General features: G+C 46.9%; 1 protein-coding gene across 7 annotated transcripts in view; it reads right to left on the bottom strand.

Annotated features, from left to right (window-relative positions):
* The window catches only part of HIPK2 (homeodomain interacting protein kinase 2), a 201,255-nt gene that overhangs the window by 34,657 nt on the left and 151,544 nt on the right, over nt 1-15,054 (bottom strand). For all 7 annotated transcript variants that reach the window (XM_039483535.1, XM_039483527.1, XM_039483508.1 and 4 more), the window contains exons 9-11: nt 13,670-13,791; nt 5,315-5,457; nt 2,799-2,978 (exon numbers count right to left, since the gene is read on the bottom strand). In XM_039483535.1, coding sequence (XP_039339469.1) covers nt 2,799-2,978; nt 5,315-5,457; nt 13,670-13,791 — 445 coding nt within the window. The remainder of the gene's footprint in view (nt 1-2,798; nt 2,979-5,314; nt 5,458-13,669; nt 13,792-15,054) is intronic.

Genomic DNA, 15,054 nt, shown 5'->3' on the forward strand with positions numbered 1-15,054 from the left:
CGCCAGAGCTGGTCCCCTACGGATACTGCTGAGGGAAAAACTTCCGGCACCGGTGCAAGTGGCGAGCACACACACCTAATATGGCATGGACATGAGCAATCACTCGAAGAAGCAGCAAAGTTCTGGTTCTGGTTCCATTTTACAGGCAGGTTTTGACTGTTTTTGGTTTGGCCCGAAAGCTAACAAAAGGAACAGGTGGCATGTATCAAAGGGAAGAAATGATGGACATATCACACTGCACTGACTTACGCAGGGTCCTTTGCATAACAAATGACTGCACAGTAGCATTTGCAGTGCCTTTTGAATACCAATGAGAAACATGGAGTATCCTCTTCTCAAAAGGAGCATGTCCCTCATTTGGATACAAAAGCATCACAAATAACGTAAAATAGAGGACCGTGGAAAGCAGCTGCTCTGAAAGTGTCGGACTCCTTCCTGATGCAGACGCCTTGTGCCCTGGTGGTAGATTACTGGGGGCGGGGGAGACACTTTGTATGTCCAGATGTATTGTGATTTATTCCCTGTTTTACTGGCTTGTTGGGTCTTAACTGGGTCTGTTCTGTATTACAAATAGAGCAAGACGGCTGGAATCCTCCCAAAGTAAATGAAACATTACACATTAGAGAGCAGACAAATGGGAAGGATTTGAACACTGGCATCTTAAATACAGTGGAACTGGTTGTGAATTCAGTACAGTTTCTTTGGCCCCAATCTGGTCACATAAGAGCTGTGAGCTCCTCTGTTTTTCCCTTTCTGTAGGTCCAGCTACCCTGCAGCAGCGAGTCTCAGAGCCCAGATCAACTGACTTGGTTTCACAAGGCTTGTGCTATGGGGCTAAAAATAGCAGTTTAGATATTCCTGATCGGACTAGAGCCTGGGATCTGAGACCCTCCCCCATCCCAGGGTTTCAGAGTCCAGGGTCCCGCCTGAGCTCGAACGTTTTACACTGCTATTTTTAGCCAAGTAGCACGAGTCTGAGTCAGTTGACGGGGGCACTGAAACTGGCTGTCGCGGGTGTTTTTTTGCTGTGTAGACTTACCCTGTAAGAGCGGGCCATTTCTGAATCTCTCTCTTTCTTGCTCTTTCTTTTCTTAGAAAAATTCAGTGCTCACTAAAGGTGCTGGTTTAATAGCCCTAAAGACCTCAGCTCTCTGTCCACAGCCCAGGTATAGCACAAGCAGCAGCAAAGTATACTTACATACCCACCCTGCCAGTGTGCCCCACCCACAGGGATTACCACAGGAGTGAGAGGGTTATTGCACATGCATTCTTGCATTTTGTTCATGCAACTGCATACTATGGGCCAGAACCTGGCCCCACTCCTGCAGGACAAAACATCCATAAAACTGATGGATCCAGCCCTTGAAAATTCCCGTGTAGGAGAATCCTTGGGTGGCACAAAACTCTTGTAGTGTCCTCTATGCCACCTCCCCTCCCAGACCTTGGCACAGGAGATGTCCTTATGCCCCATGATTCCCCTGGGGCTACTGTAGATGAGCATAAGCTAGGGCAGCCAGAAGACTGCTCTAATGTATGCCAGGGACACATCTAGAATGAGGGACGAGTACAGGTAGCTTAGGGCTATCTTTGCCCTTCACTTTGTGTTGAGTGCATTGCAGTTGGACCAGTGGATCTATCCCTACATATATGCAATCACCCATTTGCTTGTGAATGGATATATTCTAGGTGCACACCTAACATCCATTGTTTCTGAAAATGTGGCCCTTTGCAGGGCCGCCCAGAGGATTCAAGGGGCCTGGGGCAAAGCGGGGGAGCTGCGGCGCTTGTACTCACCCTGTGGCAGTCTGGGTCTTCGGCAGCATTTCGGCGGCGGGGAGCCCTTCAATTGCTTTGCGTCTTTGGCAGCACTGAAGGGCTCCCTGCTGCCAAAATGCCGCCAAAGGCCCGGACCACTGCCGGGCCAGGGCTCGCGGGTCCCCTGCGGGGCCCAGGGCAAATTGCCCCACTCGCCCCCCACTCGCCCCCCCGGGTGACCCTGGCCTTTTGGGGGGATGACAATGTTGAGGAAATGTGGCCACTTTTAGAAGTGTCATTGAGATCAGATAGAGGGACACAATCACACCTTTTGTCTGTGGATATGTTGGGATTGGGGCATACTGAATCAGTACATTTGAATTGCATAAACAGAACACAGATAGTTTTTTGTGGGGGGAGGGAAGGGGGTAATAAGAATTTTGATTGGCGTTAATTTGCAGAGACTTGTACAACTGACTTGTGGCTCTGCCACTCACAATGTGGTGGTTATCCCAAACACAGGGCATTAAAATTGTATGCCACCTCACTTCATCATGCAGTCTATATTTATACCTACTCTGTTCTATATATATTCACTGAAGTTGAAGCAACGGGGCTTTTAAGTGGTTCAATATCCACTAATTCTGCCAAGACATCAATTTAATGGATTTAAACAGGCACGACTGCATGGCCTTTTGTTTGAGTGACTTCGCCTCTCTCATGGAAAGCTGAGCAGAACCCTACTACAGGATATATATATATATATATATATATACACACACACACAGAGAATCAGAATACTATGGGCCTGATCCTCCTCTCACTTACAACTAGTTCAAGTCCACCTAGTTCCTCCTGATTTACACATGGTACACATGAGAGAAGAATCAGGCCATATGTTGGGAAAAAGGCATTTCCTCCCCTCTCTTTATACAGTTTCCACCAAAGTTGCCATTAGCCTAAGTGCATGCAGCTCCGTCAACTTCAGCAGTGAATTTGGCCCTCGGAGTCCTTAGGCTACCATTATGCTCCTTGCCACTTACCTCGTAGATGACTGGTGTTGCTTGTTCTTCCTGGAGGAAGTGGTGCTGGTTGGCTGTTGCCTCATGACATGAGCCACGCCCACATTCAAGGGCTGAGCTGCGGGAAGAGTCACGTGACTAGCTAAAAGCGCAGGCTGTTGCATGATGGGATTATAATGGCTGCCGTGAGCATGTGTGTTTCTGCAAGAGGAGAGAAATTGGAGATAAATGCATTTTAAATGTGTATCAGTTCTTTAAAAGGCTTCCATTAGCCTCAGGAATGCCCCCAGCTAAAGGTGACCTTGGGCATGCCAGTCCTGGCATCAAGCTTGGTTTGGTGTTTTTCTCATGAAGGACTTCCCTTTGTTTTTCAGAGGCCTTTGCTTCATTCTCTCGCAGGGGTGGGGGAGGCATGCCCCAGGTTTATATTCAGGACACATATCCCACTGGAGCCACTCAGGGCCATTGGCTGAGCTGGCAGAAGAGGGCAGTTGAGAGTGATGCATGTTGCCCTTTCCCCTAGTGCTGAACTCACTGCCTCTGCAGTTCTCCTATCTCCCCTCTGCCTGAGGAACAAAGGACTCAGCTCAGTATCAAACCAAACCATCTATGTGGCAGTATAAGCCCTGTCATCAGACTATAACAGTATGCCTGTGGATAAGGCTTAAAAACAACACACACACACATTCCTACTTTGACCACTTGGGTATCTTTTTCTATATCGCTTGTTGTTCTGCCCACAGTATCCACCTTCACGCTCCAATCCCCCCTCTGTCCTTCAGGAAGACCTCCTCCAGCTCCTTCAGGTGTGACTCACAAAAGCAATTCCCCACAACTCAGATGTCACATCAGGCTACCAGGGAAGCCAGAAGAAGTCTCTGAGTACCAATGATAACCAACACTCCCTAAGGTCCCAGTAGAACAAGGACTTTGGAGTGAGGTGCCAACTCACAGTGGAGTAGCAATCTCCCACCAGTGCTGTTCTGTGGACCACCTGGGTATGGCATATAACTCAGATCATCAGGCCCACTCTTCCAACTAAGGTTCAACGTAGAGATGATCTGCACAGCCCCCAGGCAAAAGGAGCGGAGACAGCCAGCTGAAACAAAATCTTCTACCCACCAACTGTTCACCGAGAAACCCTCCGGGAAAGAAACTGATGTTTTGACGCAGTAGTGATGTCTTTATTTTCTGGAATAAACCACAGCAATGGAGCAAGTGACAATCTGACCAGGTTCCTTTGGGGATGGACAATGACGCACAGATTTCAAACTCCTTAACTATGCTGTGTTTGTGACTGACTGTCTTGGAGACTACAAGAGCAGTGTTAGCGCCTCTTTGGTGCCTGTTTTCACAGAGTACAAAGGGTGAAAATGACACGGGGACTTGCCAATCTGACAACTCATATGAATTTGCTTCAGGGGCAAAGGATTTGGCCTTACGAGAGCCTCGAGGGACTCCCCATTTACCCGCCACTTTAATCCTCTTACTTTCAAGGCCTTGCATTGCTGCTCTCATCTTCACTACTGCCTCCTTTCAGTGCTTACTCACACTGACCCTTTGAAGAAGTAAGAGCAACTTGACAGTGGAACGACTATCAAAGGCAGACAGTCAAGACAGCATCATTGGAGATGTACCAAGTAGGGATGTAAATATCGGTTAAAGTCCTGCAGGCCCGGCTGTGCCGGGACGGGGCCCCTTCCCCAGCGGGCGCGGCTGCCTGGGCTGGAGTCCCTCCAGCTGGTGCGGGGCTTCTGGGGTTAACGGTTAAGGGTAAACCTAATGCTTACCAGTTAACCTTTTACATCCCTCGCTCCAGGAGAGATGAAATAAACCACTAATGGAACGATTTCAGGAAGAGTCGACTGTGATAAAAGGGTTCAGAGTAATTAGCCTGAGAAGTGCCTCCCCATCCCTAATCCTTTGACAAGGGTAAGGATTTCACAAACAGCTGCAGCACAGACAGGACCCCGCCAGAATTCCGTTCCCACTCTGCCTGAAAACGCCAAAGACCCACTATCCATGCTGAACTGCGACTGCAAATGGCCAAAGCTCTCCTGCATAACTCTCCACAGATGCCCCCCCTCACAGAATTATCCCATCTCTCAGGAAATTTTCACCAGTGCAAAAAGTGCTGCAAACCGAATCTGGGATACAACAAGGCACAAAACAATAGGGCTATTTGGCTTTTTAAACAAGCCAAGGCGGATGTTGGAGAAGATGCTGAGATCAAGAATGGAGCGTGTCTTTTTTCTTGTAAGATGTTATCCTTTCACAAGGACAGAGCAATATGGAGCAGCTTAAGAGAGACTAGACCTGAATTTGGTTTTATGATGGATGGTTCCCTTCATACTCAAAATATCCGAAAGCACCTTACAGACCAAGTCTGTGGGCAAAGACTGCGCCCATTGTGCACTCAGCGTTAAACCAGACACACAGCCTGGGATATTAGAAACTACTCAGACACAGAGGCTGTCAGACAGACATTCGCATATAGTGGGTGTCTCACAGATATACACACAATACTCCAGGTTTACCTCCAGTCTGCCAGCGGCTGGGTCCCTGCCATGGTCTCTGGTATGACAGTTGCGTGCTGGACTGAGGTGTGGGTGGCTACTCCAGTCAGTTGCTGCCAGGCTGGAGGGAGCAGGATCTGCTGGGTCCCACTAGGCCAGGCCTGCTATTGAACAGAAGAGAAGCTGGTGATTAAAAAGAATAATCATTCATTGCTTTGGTGTCAGCCCATCCTGGCGGGGAGGTTTTAATGCCTTCAGGAAACTACAGTAAAATAGTTTTCAGTACAGAGCACACAAAGGAGCAGAGAAATCCCTGCTAATGTATTCCAAGGCTGCAGCTGGGTCACAGTTAGGGATAGGAAAATTAGAACTGACCCGAGTCTCAACCCAAACTTCAACTAGAACTAGAATTTTTTATTTCTGTTTTTCAGATCAGTTTGGCTCAGAGGCCCCATCACATTCACTCCCTCTGCCCCTACTGGGCCCTCTGCCTTTGTGGAAATGCATCTTGGGGTCTCAGCAGGCCTGGAATATTTTCCTGGGCTGGTTGCTGTCTTCAAATCTCATTAGTTCCAGGGCTTCCTAAGGGTTGGTCAATAAAACCTGGGTCATCTCTGAGCTAGGGACACCCTAGGCTACTAAAACTGAAACAAAACAGCTGGCTAAAGGCCAACAGATAATGTGCCAAAACAGAAATATCTTCTTCCTTGCCACCCCAAACAGAACTGAACAGACTATAGAGACTCAAGAGGATCAGGAAAGGGAAAGGATGGGCTAGGAGGATTGGTGGGAGAAGCAAGAGGGATTTAAGAGTCAAAGAGGGAGTTGTGTATTAGGACTCTTGCAATAGAGAAGCAGAGAGAAAGAAAAGGGATAGTTGGAGGGAAGGAACTGAGAGTCAAGGGAATGGGAGGATGGGATCAAAGAAGAATGAAGGAAGGATCTAGTTGAACTGGAGAGAGAGAGAATGTGAAGGATGTGATGTGGAACAGGTCAGGTAGAAAAATGGATACTTCATGAGATTCAGCTAGGTGTATCCACACAAAATTTACTTCACTAGTTCCAGTTAGTTCACATGGAAAAATGTGAGATTTAAAAACTAAATTCAAACATATATTACCAGAGGCAAAAAAGAGTCAGTTCCCTATCCCTAAACCTAACACATTTATGATGACTAAGGGCCAGATTGTGCTCCCTTTACTGACATGGGTAGTACTTTATTCTCCAAACTGTCTTGTTGACATCAATTGGACTTTCCATGGAGGAAAGTGCTATTCAGCCTGAGTAAAAGTATCAAAATCTGACCCTGAATTCACTTCAGCTAAAGGAGCTTTAGTATGTGCAAGTCACTCAGGTGTAAAGCAGCTGGTTACTTTACATAAATAACAATTTCTGGTGCATGAAAGGTGTGAGTATCATGTTTTCACACTGATTGCAAAACAGTGGATTCTAAGCACTAATGCCCATTTTCACTGACTTGCTCAGACAGTAAAGGAGAGTTGGGGGATTTGAGAATGAGAAATATGCTAGGACCCTGTCTGTGCTGGAATACAAAGCACGAGAGTCACCACCTTGCTGGAGAATTGTTTGGAAGCACAGTTCTGCCAGCCAGCAGGCTTTGGTGCTCCAACCTGGACAGACAGACAGACAGTTCAAGCAGACATACCCATGCTAGCTCTAATCAAGCTAGTGCACTAAAACTAGAAAGGCAGCCATGGTGGCCCGAGTACTGGGACAGGCTAGCTGCTCCAAGTATGATCACATCTGGAAGCCTAGGCACATAATCTGTGTGGCCAGCCCCTCCTGCTAGCTCGATTAGAGCTAGTGCAGGTTTGTCTGCTTGAGCTGGAAATTACAGCTCCAGCGTGGATACACCTAGGTTATTTCTTTCCAAGAAAAGTGCTAGCCAGAAGTGTGCATAAACTACGCCCACCAGCAGAGTTCAAGCAAGTTTCTTTAAAGTGGTTGGACTATGTTTTGTAATTGTGTTGAGTTACAAAACACACACAAACATGTTGCAGCTGTAATTGTGCTTCAAACATAGTTACAAGCTCTAGAGTTGACAGGGCCAAATAGTTTATCTTTGGCAAAAGACCATTTCATGTCAGCTCTTGATTAATCCATGGAAAGGGATAACAGGAAAAGATGTTGTTAGTAATAGCAACTTACATTGATGTAGCACCTTTCAAACAATACACAAGGATTAGCTCATTCACCAGTGGGGTGAAACACAGAAACGGTTTAACAGCACATAGCAACATTTCCCAATAATTCAGGATAGGAAGCAAAGGAGAATACTGTATCCACGTGAAACTGCAAAGAGAATCCGAGGGAGCCGAAATGCAAGTTGCTCAGGGTGTATTCTGCCATCCCTATTCCTGCATATTTGTATTTTACTCCACAAGCAGTTCCACTGAAACCAATAGGAATATTTGTGGGGTAAAGTATTATTCAGTGCAAGTTACTAAGTTAATATTTGCCAGAGCAAATGTATTAACAAATCTTTTCTTTAAAAAGTTCTCTAAAATCTTTAAGGCCTGCAAGTCGTCAAGATCTTGGTTTTAACTCATCTGAAAGGTGACACCTCCAGAATCAGTGTCCCTCCAACATTGGTTCAACAGTAACTCAGAGGGAAAAGTACCATCCAATAGATCACCAACATCAATTTTCTTCAGCACCTGGGACTCCCATCCACACTATGTCTACACTGAAATTAAACACTGCAGCTGGCCTGTGTCAGCTGACTTGGGCTCACGGGGCTCAGGCTACGGGGCTGTAAAACTGCAGTGTAGACATTCAGGCTCGTGCTGGAGTCTGGGATCTGGGCCCCTCCCTCCTTGTGGGCTCCTGGAGCTTGGGCCGGAGCCTGAGCCCAAATATCTACACAGCAATTTTACAGTCCCACGAGCCCAAGTTAGCTGACACAGAGCAGCTGCAGTGTTTAGCTGCAGTGTAGACATATCCACAGTGGCCCAGTCCAACCCTGCTTAGCTTGTGAGATCACAGCACACAATAGATTTTTTGTGTAATTGCCTCCCTGTTGCAAATTTATTTCTAATTTCAATTTTTATTGATAATCACTGAATTCCTATGGCTGATGAACAGAGGTGACAGTGGTAGCTGCTTGGTATTCATGAAGGGCTGCTTTCTATAAGCAGAGGAAATTGGCCATTATCACTAGTGCTAGTCATTAACATACAAAAGTGGATTTATAGCGCATAAAAGGAATATAATTTATTTGTTAAAACCTAATAGTTTCTGCTTGTGCCCCCTTTAATGTTCATCCTTCCTTCCTAAAGTTGCACACGAGTCACAAGCACTTTTACAGAGAACAGCCGTACCCAATGGTGCACAGTATACCAGAGCCTTGTCAGTCCTATTCTTTAATCACCTACCCCTACATGAATGGGGCTTTCAGTCCTTTATGAGCCTGCCCTGTCCGAACAACCCTATATTTTCAAATCAAGACCTAATGGGCACCAAGTGAGAACAATGGCAGATGAAGTGATAGGGGCAGGGGTTTGCGAACAGACAAAATCACTTCTTACCTCCTCGAATAACCTTTACAAAACATCAAGTGAATTTAGTGTTGGACTGACCTCCCTGGGGAGCGAACTCCTCCGGTTAGCCACACAACAGGTACTGTATAGCACAGGCAGTGCCATTGCAAGCTTCCCCCACCCTGACCCTCCAACGTTCTCTCCAGCCGGACCTGGAGCCATCACCCCAAGGGATGTCTTTGGAACCTTCCTTCCTTAGCTTCTTTGTTGAGGCCTCTAAAGGCTGGCAGCTGATGTCTATTGGGATGGTGGTTTCTGCAACATGAACATTTGACTGCTGGGAACTGGACTGAGACCATTATCCCATTTCACATAGATCATTTAACAGCTCTCAGTAGGAACAAACTTTCAGCGATTACTTATTTGGGCTGAATTCAAGACAGGGACAGGGATAAAAATGTTCCCCTGCCCATTACGATTTAGCTAAGCCATCCAGTACCCAAGGAGACAATTTCCATAGCGGAGGCTGGAGGTCTTCCACGTGGGGCATTTACTGGGCAGCTGATTGTGCTGTTTTCTTCTTCTGTGCTGCCTCCTTCTGTCTCCGTTTCTGATCAGCACTTCAGAGGAGAATCTAAAGGTGAGCTGCAAGTGAACCAATCCCTGCCACTTTTCCTACCTCAGACTCCTCCTCTTAATCAGCCATGTTTCTGACCGGGATTTTTAAAAGAGCCTTAGGGGAGTTAGATGCCCAAATCCCACAGAAATTATCTTCCATTCTATACTATTAGACTATCCTATTCTAATTCTCTGTTGGGCTCCTTTGAAAACCCAGCCTTAGTGTCCAAAGCTGTATTTAAAGCATAATGGGTTAGATTCTTCCCTCAAATATGTATGCAGATCTCCCACCAATTTCAATGTGGGAGTTGCACGGATGCGTCTGAAGGCAGAATCAGGCTGAGTGGCTCGTGCGCTTGCCCCAGCACAGGGGTCAGCAATCTTTCAGAAGTGCTGTGCCGAGTCTTCATTTATTCACTCTAATTTAAGATTTCGCGTGCCAGTAATACATTTTAATGTTTTTAGAAGGTCTCTTTCTATAAGTCTATAATATATAACTAAACTATTGTTGTATGTAAAGTAAATAAGGTTTTAAAAATGTTTAAGAAGCTTCATTTAAAATTAAATTAAAATGCAGAGCCCCACCAGACCGGTGGCCAGGACCTGGGCAGTGTGAGTGCCACTGAAAATCAGCTTGCGTGCCGCCTTCGGCACATGTGCCATAGGTTGCCTACCCCTGCCCTCGCCACTGCCCGGCACAGCATCTCACGTCACTGCTTTGGGAATGGCTGCAGCGTGACAGACACCGCTTAACACTAAAATCCATTCCATATGAACAGAAGATAGGAGTATTTCAGTCTAGCAAACAAGTCTGTGAATTACATTTGTCTTCTCCGTACCCTCCCTGGTATTTTCTAAACCGGTACCCTTTAGTGCCAGAGCTAGACTCTCTCCCCTGCAAGCTCAGCAATCACATCCCTGCATACGCATCAGTCCAGGCACACTATTACAGATATTTCCCAGGGTCATCTTGCTCTGATGACTCAATTTAGGAATTATATAATCTTTTACAACCTGGTCATATTCAGATGCCACCAACGTGAGAGCAGGGCAGCTTAATCTCTCGAGTGCTGGCCTATTGAGCGTGCGTGCTCAGAGACTGAGCCATGGAATTCAAGGGCATCAGCTACATCCCTCTCTAGGGTCATATCGGTGCCACTGTGCTGGGTCCACATTGTATAGCCACACAGCACTGAGGGGGCTACACTATAAATAGAGTCTCTGCTTGAAGGTATTTCACCCTGTTCATTCCTAAGCCAGATTCAGAGATTGATTAACACAAAAACCCTAAACCTCTCCCCACCCTGTAGCCCCTCCTGCCCCTGTCCCGTTTCCCCCCCCCCCCGAAAAAAAAACACACCAAAAACACGCTTTCCAGCCCAGCTCCAAATGTTGATTGTCTTGGAATTTTCTGCCTTGCTGAGTCAGATGAAAGGGCTGCTATGGTGGGCTGCAGAACCAGGGCTGGAAAGGGTACTCAGTCACAGGGCCCTGGAGAGCTGTTCACAACACTCTGCTATGACAAAGGACTAGCACTGGCAGGCAGGTGGATGAGGGGGTGGGGATATTTTTGTTTTTACAGCTTTGGTTTTAAAAAGGTAACTAAACTGTTGCTGCTCCCCTGCCAGAGATTACCGGAGTTTACATGCTAAAGCCACTTCCTCCCTGCTTGGGGAGATAGCCTGGATTTGTTCAGATCTCCGCCTCTTTTAGTGCATGAATCTAGATTTAGTGTCAGGGCCCAGGCACAAACTCTCTACGTATCAGCCCATTGCTTGGGCTGGTCCATTGGGACAGGGGACAGTGCTGCCATGTCCACTGCTTCGAGTAAGACTGCCCGGGTGTAACAGAGCATACTTTGGCCCCTGGTGTCTCGATCCTAGGTCCAGATGAGGAAAGTGGGAGTGAGACCTTTCAGCTGCATCAGAGCGTAGCACGATTGGAGGTGGCCTATTTACTTGGAAGGGGCTGGTGGCAGTCGAGCAGGGTTTCCTGCCTAGGAGAGCTGTTGGGAAGGAGTGAAAGTGAGAAAATGCAGGGATGCAGAACACTCCTGAGGGAGAAAGCAAGGAAGGGACAAGCACTGGATCAGGCTTTTCAATGTGTGACAACATCAGTCTCAGGCTGGACAAAGACACCCCTGAAATACATGGTGCCCTGCCCCTTTAAAATGTGAAGCTGCCGAACTGTTAAAGACTGGAATCAGAGCCTCCTTTCACCTGTTTCCCCGCTGCAAGCAGGTATACTTGCTCATGTGGGTGAAAATGGACCCGGTAAGGTAGGGTGTAAGGGTTATTTTCACCACCCGCTTTGCAGATTGCAGTCAGTGGTTTAGTCTAACTTTTCATTTCTGCAAGAATCAGCTTACAGAGACAATATACAAAATACACCCCTATCCATCACCAGACGTGACGGCAGAGCTTATCCAAGGGCCTCAGGGTGAGGGACTTGCAGTCATTTGCAGGGCCCTGTTTCCTGGATTTGAAAAGTATATAGGGAATAAGTGGTGAAGGGTCCAATTTTGGCTCTCAGCCACTACCAGTGCTGGGGTATATTGAAGCGGGGATGAGCACCAATGGCTACTCCCAGATGTATGCATTGTCCACACTCACAGCAGCATGTAGAATACAGGCAGTACATGTGTAGCTACATGCTGCAGTGAAAGCAGGCTGCATTCACACTTGTCACTACAGCGTGTAGCTCTCTGCAGCTGTGAATGGCTCTGGCAATGGAGAGGCAGCAAGAAAAGGATCTGGCAGTTCCCCACTACCATGAAAGGTTCTGGCAGGGGGAGGCATTTGTACAACCACAATTGCATGGCTACACGCTGCAGTGAAGGGAGGCTGCGTTCACACTTGCCACTATGGTGCTCCCTGCAGGTATGAAAGGCTGTAGCAGGTGGGAGGCAGTGGGGAAAGGGGCTGGCAGTTCCCCACTGCTGGAGACTGTCACTGCGTCAAGGAAAGGTTCTTGCAGGGGGCCGGCATTTGTGCAAATGCAATTGCATGCATCTAATTTCAGTTTGCACATCTTCCTGCTCATAACTTTGAAAATCTGTCCTTTTCGTTTCCACTGCTCTGCTTCTTAGATACCTGCTTTGTACTGAATGGGATACAAGCCCCAACCCTGCTGTGCTGAAGGTTATGACAGTCATCAGCAAAGATGGATTCCATTTTGCGGCAGGCTTACACCAAGAGGCAGCTCTGTAACAAAGACTCTTTTACTGGGAATGGGCGGGGCACATAGCTAGCGAAAAACACACAGGCTTTAGGTTGTGTTTCGTTCTGTCTTCACCAGATAAGCTCAGTTGGCAGCTGGCAAAGGAAAGTAATCACAACAACACTCGACAGCACATGTAACCCAGGGAATCCAATGCTCGGGCATGATTTTAAAGTCTGTTGAGATCTGAATGCAAATGAACATTCTGGTCTGAATGAGTGCACAGTAGGCATGTACTTTACCTCTGGCCCACCTTTTCCAGGAGGTATTGTGACGCTCTGTGTGCCTTACGTTAAGTATATTTGTTCTCCATCAAAGACATTCCTCATACCAACGGAACAAATAAGTCTCAGACCATTTAAAAAAGCAAAGTTGGCCAGATTCACTGAAGCTGGCACAAGGAGGTATAAGTTGCATCTCCCACTAGGGTCCCCTCAAGAACTGCGCCAATAGAGGCTGCTTCAGAGATTCACTGACTCAGATGCCCTGGCCCTCCCTTCTGCCTATTCACCCTTTCCCACTACTCAAGAACAAGGCAACATTCAATAAAACTGAAAGGAAACAAATTTAAAACTAAAATAAGCAAAATATTTTTTAAAACAACGCACAATTTACCAGTGGAACTCATTGCCACAAGATGCCATAGGGCCAAGAGCTTAGTAGGATTCAGAAAAGTATTAACCATCGGCCTGACAACTCCCATTGATTTCAATTGGAGTTGCATCAGGCCTTGTGAAGAGGAGGATTGAGAAAGAGAATGGAGCTGGTAACTGTTATATTGTTAGAGCCTTTCAGAAATTAAAATTGGCCTGCAAGATGAAAGCGAGATCGAGGAAAGACAGATGCTCCATGAAAAGTTGGAGATGCTCACTTGGGTGTCCCACTCTAAAACTGAGGCACAGAGGGACTGGGAAAAAAACCCTTCACCCTTTCCCCCATTCCACGTAGTTAAACTAAATGAAAAAGACTTGCTCTACATAGGACTATTCAAGTGTCACCTGTACTTGCCCAATCCATTTACCCAGACTAAGGAAATTACCTGTGCGAGGAGACCTGGCTGGATCTGAAGAGGCTGGGCCCCGGGAGCCTGAGTGACAATGGGAACAGCATTCTCCATCCGTACAGAATACCCAGCATGCTTTGAAGGAGAGGCTTGTAACCCTGTTCCATGAACAGAGAGGGACAGAGTTAATCATCATCAGCACCGCTCAGAAGAGGGGCCTGATTTTCAGAGGTTGTTCTACTGCCACGACTCTAACTGAAGTCAATGGGAACTGCAGGTGCTCAGCACCTCTGAAAAATCAGGCCCTCAATTCCCACTTATTACATCCAGCCAAATTTATTACACCCCAGCCCAAGGAGATCTATCAGCTTTTGGCAGACATGACACACATGAGGCTGAAGACAAGACATTTCCAAGGACACCAGGAGATTACCCCTCTTTAAACCTTGTGCATGCTTTTAGAATGTCTTAAACTTAGCAGAGACATCATAACGTAACCTACATCTGGAGGCAATTCTACAAGAAGGCAGAAGTTAATGGTTTGTTTTCGAATTAAGCCTGTTATTCTCCAGTCTGGCTAGAGACAACCACCATAGATGGCTAGGAAAATACACTCCAGGGTGAGAGTGCTGCCTGCTGATGAAAGTGGGAGATTGGGAATCAAGAATACAGGGTTCTACACTCCACTCTGCACTGACTCACTTTGTAACTCTAGACTTGACTAGGATTTAAAGGCATATCATCAGAACACATTAGTCAACACATTCCAAAGCTACGGTGTCAGTAATGCCCTGTCTACTTTGGGGGACTCTAGGCTTCAACTGGTGTGAAAGTTACAGTGCAAGATCCTGGTATAAAAGGGGTTAGAGTATTGCCAAGTATTATTGTTGATAGATCCTGCCCTACCAGGACCAAATCTCAGGTCTTGTCTAGCCTGGGGATTTGCCTCTGATATAGCTATTGGTGTAACTATGCAGGAGCAGCCCCTATCATAGACAGGCAAAGCTGCTATGTGCCCCAGTGCAGCTTACCCTGGTTTCAAGCAGGAGTCTCGTCCACTGGGGCAAACAGCAGCTATGCCTGTCTACACTAGTTGCAGTGGTGCAGCTGTACTGATGACTGGCCACTGACTGGGGCAAATTTCCAGGCTGGACATCTTACTCTCCAGCTCATTAACCTGCTGAGTCACCCTGTGGAAACTGGATCACTGAACAACCTCAGGATTGGTCAGTAAAATATTCCGTTCTTGTCATGTTTGCCAAAACTAGGTGGAGGTTCTTCAAAATACCCTGATCAGAGCAATGAACAATGAGCATCACAATCGCACCTCCCTCCCTCCACCCCAGAGTCATCAGTCGCAACCCAACTGCTCCAGAGGTTCTCCTCACTTCCCGATTTTCTTCCTTCAGAAAGATTTACTG

This window comes from Mauremys reevesii, linkage group 1 (assembly GCF_016161935.1).
Source record: "Mauremys reevesii isolate NIE-2019 linkage group 1, ASM1616193v1, whole genome shotgun sequence".
Taxonomy (NCBI): domain Eukaryota; kingdom Metazoa; phylum Chordata; order Testudines; family Geoemydidae; genus Mauremys; species Mauremys reevesii.